The sequence below is a fragment of the Pinus tabuliformis genome, chromosome 8 (assembly GCF_031772625.1).
Source record: "Pinus tabuliformis cultivar Carrire ecotype Pingquan chromosome 8, CPIR1, whole genome shotgun sequence".
In the NCBI taxonomy this organism is placed as follows: domain Eukaryota; kingdom Viridiplantae; phylum Streptophyta; class Pinopsida; order Pinales; family Pinaceae; genus Pinus; species Pinus tabuliformis.
This window is the reverse complement of record NC_142294.1, coordinates 520,368,742-520,381,063: the sequence shown is the minus strand read 5'-3', so window position 1 is coordinate 520,381,063 and position 12,322 is coordinate 520,368,742. Positions and strand designations below refer to the sequence as shown.

Sequence of the window (12,322 nt, the reverse complement as noted above, 5' to 3'; positions counted from 1 at the left end):
TGATGCCTATTTTTCCAAATCTGAATTTGCATCACAACCTTACAAATTTAAGACATTATCACATATTAGATGAAAATGAGCGAGACATTAGCTCCCAATTATTCATAAATTTTGGTGTAAAATTTGCAAGTTCGATGGGAAAATCTAGTGCAGTGTCGTTGATGATGTTCAATATCTCCAATGTTTCCTCAGAGAATATTATCTCTGAAATTGTAAAGAAACATTTTGAATTGCACTGACACTAGCAATAGACTATTTTAGTAATTTTCATTGCCCCCTCAATAGTACAGGGTTTGTGGTGGTCAAAATTCTAATATGTATTATAACTTCTTGTATATACCATCGATTTATATTAACAATTGCAACATACCATTGTAACAATTTACATGGTGACGAACCCTCTACATGGTTGAAGACATTGATTATTCACACAATCCAATGAACCACCAACCATCTATAACTTGACCAAATCAAAACCACCCAATAACGAAAAACAACAAAAAACAATAACAATGAATTACCCCTCAGGCCTAAGGAATTAATACAATGTGTGAAATGTGTATTAGAAAGAACAACAAAAACAATAAGAAAAAACTCAAAAATCATATACCACTGACAACAAGATATGTCATTTATTAGCTTGGCACATAAAACTTGATTGGACCAATTTATCTAAAGAAGAACACACAGATGTTGTTAAAACATGATAGAGCGGACTCTAATTTACAAATCAAATAATAATATTTCACTTTTCTTCTTTATTGAGGATTATTCTTTTGGGGATTATTGAGGAACTGAGCATGTTCCACCCAACTATGAATTTCTTTTATCATTTTCCCCTAAGCTAATATCTCCTCGCCCTATACAATCAAGAACCTCTTTGATTCATAGGTTGTTCGTGTCCTACTTTAAGGTTTGACAATCTTTTGCATCGGCCTTTTTGTTTTAGTTTTTAAATTTTTTTTAATTTTTTTTTTCTTTAAAGCATGTATTTCTCTTCCACAATGCTTTATTCGACAACACTTAGTATTTATCTCTGACTAAGTGATTAACATGATCTTTCTCTCCCATAATGTTAATTTAATTTCTTTTTATTATTTTATCCTACGGATTTTTAAAAGTCTTTTAGGGAAGGTCCATTATGTCAACTCAACTGCTGATAAGACTTTTTCCTAAGCTAGCAAGGATTCTTCTAAACTCTAGTGATCTTTCCTAAATATTTCCAAGAAATTTATTTATTAAAAAAATCAAAATAAAATAATAATTACATCATTATATAAGTCTCAACATGCCTTCCATAGCCATTCACTATAATAATAGTTCAATGTCTAAAAATAACAATTATTCAGAAAACAAAGTCATACGGGTGTTACACATTAGAAACATGCACGAGTTCTTAAAAATATTAATACATTCTTATGAATTCTCCCATGTTCTTAAAAAATGACATGGGAGAAGTGGTAAAATGCGGGGACCATATATCATACCATACTTGCCTTCTACGTTTCATGAGCAACTGAAGGCCAACTTATATGATAGAAAGAAATCAAAGTTTTCTCACATAAAATTATTTTTATGTTCTACTTCTGAAACCAAAATACATCATATATATATAGTGTATATTAGATTCAACAGATTCTGAGATAGGAAAATATTGTTAAGGAAAATGCTCAAAGGACTCCAACAACCAACCAACCAATCTACATATTTACTATTCCAAGTTTTATTTCGAAGTGCTCCCCTTAACGCTTGCATTATTACCTGAATGAATTCCATACATATAAATGACATTTGTCTTATATTGTTTTCACTAACAGTTCTACTTACTTGAATTCTCACGGAACAGACTCTCTTTTCACTACAATCTTTCAGCTTCACATTTGACTCATTTAAGATAAAACTATCTCTGACTATTATTGATGAACTTGCATAATCAACAGTATTATGATAATTTATTCTAACAAGTTATATAGCTGTATTATGATAATTTATTCTAACAAGTTATATAGCTTCTTGTAGTTGTAAAAAGAAACCAAGTAACAGAACCATCCTATGTAAAAACTCCCCTCAGATGACATGGTGTATCTGATAGTTATCTAGCATAGTTGTCTCGGTGCCCTTCCTTTAAATATAGAGTGCAGTGGACATAAAAATTAAAACAAGAAAACAGTTGGATACGGCTAACAATAGCCATGGTGGACAAACTTGCTTAGCCCCTAAGGCACTTCATCCTCATCTCATGGATGGATGCATGCATGCAAGTGAAGTCCAAGTTCGCGTTTGTTTTACAGAAAACAAAGGGAATGAAGATTTCTCTCCACTCCAATCCAATCCAATCCACTCCTTGGGATGAAAAGTTTGTCGAAAGCGGGTTGGAAAAGAATTCTCTATTACTTGTGATGCAAGGAAAAAAACCCACGTAACGCAACGCACGAGACGAAGTAAACGCCCGCCCAAATCCACATCGTTTGACGCGTGTGGAGGTGGAGATGAATGGAATGATCGCAGAGTCTGCATAAAATGGCGGCTAACGGTTCCACGATTTCTTTGGGCGCAAGAAAGAAAGCGACACTCCTCTGAGAAAATTGACATATAATATACATTCATTGGTCGGTTGGGTGAAACAGCCAAACACTAACACCTACACCGCGGCCGCCCACCGTTTCTCCTCCCTTCCAGTGTCGGCGTGTCCACCGCTAAGCAAAATGGGTTGGGCGCTCCTGATTTATATCGCTTCTCTTCCCTCTGCAATTCAAATTGATATCGATCCTCTTCTCTGTGCTATTCAAATTGAATAACAGCACCTTCTGCTCCATTCTCATGTTATAAGGAATTTTACCGACGAGTTGTTGATTTGTATGATTTAATGGATGCGAAAAGATCATTCGTCGATAGAGCCCAATTGAGGCGAAGGCCATGTATGTATACCAGACAATCTACCCACGCAAAGCGAGCCAAATGTGACCAGCCTCTCTCCTGCTGTTCTGCAATGGTGGTTGTGGAAAACTACAATAATTTTAGAAAAAGCGGTATTCCAGCCCGATTTATGTACTTATGCAAGGGGGAGTGGGTTGATTTCCCTTGGGAAACCGTATGCTTTTTGAAACAAGGTTTCCAAAATGGCAAAACTGCAATAGAGATTGCCATGCGCGGTTCCTCTTCTTCTTATCTGGTTGACTTCCTTCGCATGTCACGGATTGATTTGAGCGATGGGTTTCACACATGGATAGCTTGGATTGATATCCACGGGAAGTGCTTTTTTCCAAGGGTTTTCTGCCAGGGGAATCCCTCTTTTGACATCAAAATTTGCCTTGGGAAACACTTGCAAACTGGAGAATGTGAAGGAATTACAAGTAATAAGAATGAAAAACCCACACTTGTTAAGTCTGAGTCGGAGGGTACACTGGAACAGGGTTATATGTCTGAGTCGGAGAGTACTCTGGAACAGGGTTCCGGCGATATCGTTCCGGGGGAAGATCATTTTCAACTATGTGATGAAGCTCAATTTCCAGAATGCGGTACTTTTGGCGTTTCCTACTCCGGAGCTTCTAGCAGCGCTTCCCTGGAATTGGAGTCGGGTTCAATTTTTGGCAGTAAGAAGAGCAACAATTTGATGATTAAATTGGAGGATGGTGACAAAGAGTTTGTTGCAGTGCAAGACCGGTTCCTAGGTGGGCTTCGGACGCTTGCGGCATTAACGACTATTGTGGGCATCTATAGGACCGTGTCAGGACAGGCTCGATCGCAGACATTTCGAAGGCATGCGGAAGATGTTGCAAGAAAGTCCGCCTGTGGTAATGCCAACATGAGGTATGCTTGGCATGACACCTCTAACAAGGCCATTTCCGGCATTATACTCTACGGCTTCGGCCATCCCAAAACGCCAAAACATGGCGCAGCGTATGGCATTGGTGTCTATCTTGCACCTGAAAATTGTGCCTATATTAGGTATGAGCACATCTACATGAGCGTTCAATTGTATCTTGTTCAATTTTAGTATAGTTTATTTTTGGGATTTTCTGCATCGAGTATAAACACATCTACTTGAGCCTTCAATTGTATCTTGTTCAATTTTAGTATAATTTGTTTTTGGGATTTTCTGCATTGACATTGCAAAATTCTGAAGAATGATCTTTTATTCACCATCCTGCAGTGCAGCGTACTCGGATGTTGACAAAATTGGAGAACAACACATGGTGTTGTGCCGTGTGATAATGGGGAATATAGAGCAGGTCAAGCATGGTTCACAACAGTTTCATCCCAGCAGTGAAGAATTCGATACCGGTGTAGATGATCTTAAAAATCCGAAGCGCTACATTGTTTGGAGTACCCACATGAACACGCATATATTGCCAGAATACGTTGTCAGCTTTAGAGTTCCTCCGCCATTACGTGGTAATCATCTCATCTCCATTCTACAGAGTGAACTAGTGTTCAAGCGTTATATGTTTTCTGGTTGTTATTTTGTGGCTGAAATAAGACGCATCGGCTATTTATTGCTTGTATATTTGCAGCATATTGGTCTAAATTGAAGGCAAATCAAGGCATAACTAGTGTCCCCAGAAGCCCTAAATGTTCCTTGTGTAATGGTCAGGCATACTCTGGAGCAGCATGCGAGATTGTAAGATTTCTTTCTTTGCAGTGTAGCTATGAAATGCAGAGTGGTCAATATGCACTCATATCTTGTGGAGCTCTCAATAGTGGACATGCAGTTATATATTGTAGAAGAAAAATGAATTTGGTCTCCGACAGAATCAAAATATTGTACATTTTCCTCAGCTATACGCTTGAGTTACATAATCAAATAATTCTCCAACTGAAATCTGTCTCGCTGGCTTTTAATTTTACCCGATCTCAGAATGTCTAGAAAAGGCTAAGTAACTAGCTATTGCTTACATGTTCCATCTCTCCCGTGGGCTCGAAAGGGAGACTGATGCCTACTTGTGAAATTTTAGGGGACAAGGGACAGGTGCCTTCTCCATATTAGTAATGCCTCTTTTGTTTTGTTTTGTTTCCTGTCTGATACCTGCTCGTGAACTTGGGGGACTTGGGATAGATGTCTCCCTCTAAAGAAATTTTAATTTCTGTTTGGTTTGTATGAGTTATCCAAACCTTAACTTGCGGCCTTGACAGAGTAATCTCTGAATTTGATCTTGCTATACTGTCATTTAACCTCTTCTGTGATTGTCTTGCACTCACCGTTACTGTCCTTTGTGTTTCATTTTTCTCCTTTAGAGGTGACCCAAGCCTTAACTTTGCCCCGAAAAGAGTAGTATCTGAATTGAATTTTGCTCTGCTATCCCATAATTGAACCTCTTCTAGGGTATAAATTTGATGGGCACTCCTACCCGCCATTTAAATTTAAATATTATGTATTATATGTGATTTTATTTATTTTGTTATGAACACAGTAACCGTGATTAATATGCCTCCATTAATCGAGCCACTAGAACTGGAGTAATAGCTATTTGAGGGTATTCGAGGAGGTGCTATTATGTTGATTCAGTCATACTGCACTAAGTAACATGATAGCGCCAGCCAAGTTACGATATTACTTGGTGCCAAGTTTTGATATTGCTCAGTGGCTCACCACCAAAGGGTCGTATTTCTACTGACCTGTCCCTCTTAGTTCTCATGCCCTTCTGTCTCATTCTCCTAACTTCTGAGTCCTTGATGATATATATCATCTCCCAGAGATATTTCCCATCTTTTCAAAAATTTCCTCTCCCAAAAATGGACTGGCAGCTTTGGGAGTTTTGTCCACACTCTGGTGGTTGTGATAGTCGTTGTTGGGTTAGTCCAAGAACCATGGCTTCACAAGTGGCCTACTCTTCCCCGGAACCAGGTTTGGTTTTCTACATTAGCATCTCTAATTTTCAGGTTATTAAAAGAAGTTGGGAAAAGACCTTGGGCACAGAAATTGATGCAACAGCCTTAAGTCCAGTTTACCATCTGCTAGTGTTGTTACCCTCTTCAGCTTAAGCCAGATTCACATGAAACCAGATTAGTGCCAGGGACTTTTCCGGCCGTGGAGGTTACCTTTGATCCCCTTAATGCGATGTGGTGTCACAATATTCTCCGAATTTAATGCTTGTGCATGTTAAGAAGATGGTGATGGAAGATAGACTATTCTCCTTTAGCGTTCCAAGCTCTTTGCTGACATTTTTCATTAGTTTAGATGGTAGTTTGTTTATTTGTGCTACGCTGAGTACCGTTCAACACTTCGCTCTGTGTTTGTTAGCTTAGACTGTAAGTTGTTTATGTATATCGTTTGCTCTTTAACTCTTGCATCTTTTCCTTGCGAATAAAACACTTACTCGGCTTATTTTCCACAGGATGGTGACCAGCAGCTTTGTCCTCCTTTGATCAAGGAAGCAACCCTAAAAATGCAGGGGAATGCACGAGTGCCTAGTTCTGCTTGGATGTCATTTCCAAAGCTTTTTTCTATTATTGAAAAATTCCTATCTTCTTCAAGTGTTAGTTTAATGAAACGTCAATACGCCAGTTACAAGGTAAATTTCCCCCTTCCATATTTCTATTAGAATGGAGCCTTTTTTATTTCAGAAGACGAGGTCATAAGCAAACTTATACTATGGTTTTCCAGGAAGGTAAAATTAGTCGAGAAGATCTCATAAGAAAGGTAAGAGCGAATACTGGAGATAAATTGCTTATTTCGGTCATTAAAATGTTTCGAGGCCAGGTGGTATCTTCTATGAAGGAAAAGATATGCCCTGTCCGTAGAAATTGAGCTCAGATGCCTTCGACATACCATTTAACTTGCAGAAATCCATGATTCTTCACATTTGCAAAAACTGTTCCAGGATGGATTTGATGGGATTCAGAACTTAATCTCTGTTTAGGTCATGAGGGGTGTGACGTTAAATCTAACTTCATCTTTTCCACGGAAAATTGGAAAACGATTTTGTATCAATTTTGGGGATTCTAGAATTTTACTCCCCGTTCCAGAGGCATATCTTGACAGTGGGCATTATCAAGAGGTACAAAAGTGCGTTATGTAACTTGCTTGTGATAGATAGGGAAGCCATTTAGTGGGGCAGGCATATCTTGACAGTGGGCATTATCAAGAGGTACAAAAGTGCGTTATGTAACTTGCTTGTGATAGATAGGGAAGCCATTTAGTGGGGCAGTCTTGAATTGCATGACTGACGTTTTTGGAAGGACTGCTCCATTTATTTCTTGGATTTTGAATCCAAATGATTGTGCTATAAAATTTGAGGAATACAGTGTAATTGGTTCATTTTCAATCCCTTGCATCTTTTCTTTGATCAGTGGTTAAATTGCTCATTGCTGGCCTGCATTGAACTGTCTACTAAACTGCTCCGTAAGTTGGTTATATTAATGTTATAATTATCTCTAAATATGCTGTATGCGGTCTACAAGGAGTCGACTTGTCTACCTCCAACATTCTTGACCACTGCTATCGTCATATCTGACGTAGGGAGAGGGTGTATGCCTGACTGAATGCAAAAAGGTTTTTCGCTGTATCCGGTGATGGCTTTTATCTTTGAATGAGGTATTAAGTTTTAAATATTTGTCCTGTCTATATAACATAAAGCTCTATCTTATGCTTGTACTCGTTACAATGTTCAAAGAAATTCTTTCTGGTGCAGTGACACATAAGCCCCTGCAATAATATCAAACTTAACGTAGCCAATTGACCATAACACCGCGTTCATACAATTTTTGCAATTGATATCGTCATTGGAATCAATGGCTACTGCATTCATACATGTGTTTCATTCATTTTGATTACCATAACACCACGTTCATACAATTTTGCAATTGATATCGTCATTGGAATCAATGGCTACTGCATTCATACATGTGTTTCAATCAATTCAGAATCAAACAGCAACCTGAAAATATGCAATATTCCAAACATAAATGCAACATAGACTTCAACAACTCAAGCCTGGAAACAGTTGGATGCAATCAAAACCATCTTCACCGAAATTCTGCTACACCTTTATGGGGCAACGGCCAAACACTACGGGGTAACATTTACAAGAACCATGGCGGCACATCTTTAATCAAAATTTCAACCCTCCATAGAGCCAACGGTCCCCCCTCCACTTGTGCAAAATTGTGATTTATACAAGAAGCACATGGGTCGAACTGCTTCAACCCCAAACAAACTCTACAGTTAAAACGTAACCATCCTTAACAAACCCGTCTTGTTTTGACGCGGAGGACCACGTTACAATGTTATAATTATACTCCGCAAAGCCTTGGTATTGAATTCCACCCCTGTTCCCCAGGTAACGCTCGGCTATTAACTAAACACGTTTGCTTACAAACCTTTGGTTTTTAATCATGGTCATTCTTATTCAAATATTATCCAATTTTGGTTTCATTCTTTAATCTGAATGGATATGGTCGAGTGATAGAGTATGGGTTTACTTATTTGTACATTATTTTGAGTTATTCCTAAATTCGATGGTAATAAGGAGTTATTTTGAGTTATTCCTAAATTCGATGGCAATTAGGAGATTTGGTCTTTTTTGGTTGGAGTACCAGGAGAATTGGAAGATTTTGTCGTAAAAAAAAATCGCTGGCTTTATATTGATATATATGGTCAAGTACGCTGGTTTTATATTGATATATAAAGTCAAGTACATGTTTCAAAATATAGCAAGATATCCACGACAAAAATCGGGGAGAGAAAACAGAGTCCCCATCGACAGAAAAAACAATCGGAGAGAGAAAACAGAGACCCCATCCACAGAAAAAACATGTCCCCCAAAACTATAACAGCCACATACTAAAGACATTTAGCTATATTTCCAAGACAGTTTGATATGTAAACACAATGAAAACTAAAATCTCAGTTAGTCGAGTGGCAGCACGCCCTCCTCCCGTATTGTATCTTCCTCAATAAAGCTATATCGACCATCCGCCTCGTTGTTTGATTCCCAGAAGATGTGCCGTAGACCCTCTTTAGATAGACCATCCGCCTCCCTGTTCGATTCCCAGAAGATGTGCCGTAGACCCTCTTTAGATAGACCCTCCGCCTCCGTGTTCGAACCCCAGAAGAAGTGCCGGAAAGAAACGGACTGGAATGTCTGTTTAAGTTGCGAAATACGATCCCCAACAGTTGAGATTGGGGTGCGCAAAAATGGTCTGGCCCAGGATGTCATTGATGGGAGCCTTCAAGTCTCCATAGATATAAATTTGATCCAGTGGTATCTTCTTTGCTAACCATAGTAAGCCCCAGAGCGTCAGGGATTTCTGTTCTGGTGTTAGATCTGGTACCTACATTTCAGTATAGTTTGTATTGTGAACGAGAGCAAATCCATTTCAGTATAGTTTGTATTGTGAACGAGAGCAAATCCTGAGCTATGCCCCGGAGCCACAAAGCTGTCCTGTGCACAACCCCATCAAACATTCCAATGCAGGAAGTCCACCAATAAAGTGCCGAAACTTGCATACCAGATAAACCTACCATAAATGCGAAATGTAAAACTCATATTGATATAACCGAATCCATTCAGTTATACAAGGCTGGTTATGAATCTCATTCATGTAAATTGTAAAAGATGTATTTGTAAAAATATTAATTAATTTCACATGATATACAACGCTGGTTATGAATCTCATTCATGTAAACTGTTGTAATACAGTATTAATTAATTTTACACGATATACAATGCTCGTTATGAATCTCATTCATGTAAATTATTGTATTACAGTAATATTGTCCTGTAAATTGTTTGTCTATTGTCATGTAAATTGTTTGTCATGCAAATTGTTGTATTACAGTAATATGCAATGTAAAAAACACAAAGAACGTGTTAAAATGTAAAAATATTTCGCTAAAATTGATTGCTATCATCTTCCAATCATCCAATATTAATTTATTCTGAATTAAATTAAATAATAGTTGAGTTGATGAATCAATCAATGAATGAAGCAAAAAAACACAAAGACTAAATCCTCCTTCAGCTGGTTGTGGCCACATCCTGTCATTGAAAATATAAATGATGTGTTATTACAGTAATATGCAATTAAAAAAACACAAAGAACATGTTAAAATGTAAAAATATTTTGCTAAGATTGATCGCTATCATCTTCCAATCATCCAATATTAATTTATTCTAAATTAAATTAAACAATAGTTGAGTTGATGAATCAATGAACAAAAAAACACAAAGACTACATCCTCCCTGCTCTGGTCATGCCACATCCGGTCATTGAAAATATAAATGATGTGTCCTTGGCCACACCACCCACATATTCAGGTGTAACTTAACTATGCACGTCAATTGGTAAAGCAATAGCGCACTCCCAATGTAGCATTTCAGTGTATGTATCTGAAACTAGGGAAAATTGGGAAAAAAAACAAATAAGAAATACCACCTCCAGAACTTCATAGCTTTCAGGCATAACATAGGAAGAAACACAAATGAGTAATTGATTCAATATACAATTTGTCATTTAACTTTACTTGATAATAATCACCATCTTTAATCAATCTATAGAACCTTTGGCGTTCGCAATCAGCAGCAGTAGATATGAAATTATTGCTCATGTGAGGTTGCATTTGCTGTATTCAATGATATAATTTGAACCAAACACAGAACTTTTCAAGATGGAGCAAAAAATATAAATACAAAAGGTAGTATTGTTATAATTGTTGGATTACAGTGATATGCAATGTTGATATTCATTTTTTTAAATTCGTTTAAATCATTTTATTTATTATAAAATTCATATATTGTTAAAATTTAAATCAATACAAAATTTTTATATTTAAATAAAATTTTATTTATCTATGGTAAATGAGGATTAATAATTGACTCTTTTAACCAAAATTTCAATCCTGAATTTGCCTATATAACAATTTTTCAACTGTCATGGTACACTTTCCAAATATTAATTTATACTATTATAAATTAACAAATAATACTATCCATGACGCTTTCCAAATATTAATTTATACTATATAAATTAACAAATAATACTATTATAAATTAACAAATATGAAGTTGCTTAACCAATGAATGAATGAAGTAAAAAAGAACACAAAGGTGAAGTTGAGCAATCAATGAATGAAATAAATAAAAAAACACAAAGAACATGTTAAAATGTAAAAATATTTTGCTAAAATTGTTCGCTGTCATCTTACAATCATCCAATATTAATTTATTCTAAATTAAATTAAAGAATAGTTCAGTTGATGAATCAATGAATGAATGAAGCAAGAAAAAACCAAAGACTATATCCGCCCTGAGCTGGTTGTGGCCACATCTGACGGTCATTGAAAATATAAATGATGTGTCCTAAATTGGCCATGCAACCCACACATTGAGGCACAACTTAATTATGGACGTCAATTGGTAAAGCAATAGCGCACTCCCTGTTTTAAATCAATGAATACTCACGAATATATTGCAAGCTTCGGTAGACAATTAGAAACGGGGCATAGTCCTAGGTAACATATACCCGTTCCGAGTAACAGATTTCCATGAGTCCCTGAAGACGACTTACTCCTCTTGTCATACCTCATTTTGGTAAGTCCATGTGAATTAATACCTCATGTTGGCATGTTGTAGAATGCCTTTCATTTGAAATACAGGATAGAAACAGAAACAGTACAAACACACATGCATAAAGACTTTCCATCCTTCTTTCCTGAACCCTTACCCACATTACCCAAGAAACAAAAACTAACATAACAAGATGGCTTACAACAAGCTCATTAGGACTAAAATGTGAAGCGACAATAGAAATTTAAAATCTTCTCTTCGCGGTTTGAAGTAGCAATGGAATTTAAAATATTGAAAGTACATTTTCTTGGTAAATGAGTGGAAATTGCAAGTTAAATAGTTCTATTATAGCAAGACCATAATCGGAAGAAACATATTCATATCACTTTTGCATTTGATGTGTACGTAAAGGCTGCCATGTTCCTGGATTTTGTAATCTGTATAACAAATAGTTAGTTATAATAAAATGATAACATTGTGGATTGAAGAGAGGACATATTTGAGACAAAAAATGTTAAGGCATATGTTGATGTACCTTCCATTTGTTAGTCGACATGTAATAGTTCACTATCTTCATTGAGTGTGAACTTGCTGTGAATTTTGAAGTCACGTAACATGTATACAGTGGTAGCTTTCTGTTGCAAATATGCCTCATATGACATTACTTTTAGATCAGGAAGTAAGTCATGTAATAAGGGTTCCCTGATAATGCACTGTACAAAGTTATTTGTAATGGATTCTATTACAGCATTTATACAATGCTTGTAGATGAAAGGGCAATTATCATTGCATTGTGAACAGAAAATTGTCACATT

At 36.7% G+C, this 12,322-nt stretch overlaps 1 protein-coding gene across 2 annotated transcripts; it reads left to right on the top strand.

The window, feature by feature from the left end:
• The first annotated feature begins 2,685 nt into the window (after positions 1–2,685).
• On the top strand, positions 2,686–6,844 carry LOC149236444 (inactive poly [ADP-ribose] polymerase RCD1-like). Of its 2 annotated transcripts, none has more exons than XM_089372387.1 (5): positions 2,686–3,948; positions 4,154–4,395; positions 4,515–4,621; positions 6,336–6,512; positions 6,701–6,844. In XM_089372387.1, the coding sequence occupies exons 1-5, from the start codon at positions 2,867–2,869 to the stop codon at positions 6,746–6,748; spliced, it is 1,656 nt and encodes a 551-aa protein (XP_089228513.1). In that variant the 5' UTR covers positions 2,686–2,866; the 3' UTR covers positions 6,749–6,844. The 2 variants fall into 2 exon arrangements, with proteins under 2 accessions (XP_089228513.1, XP_089228512.1); XM_089372386.1 differs by having other exon boundaries at positions 2,691–3,948; positions 6,605–6,844.
• The last annotated feature ends 5,478 nt before the right edge of the window (positions 6,845–12,322 follow it).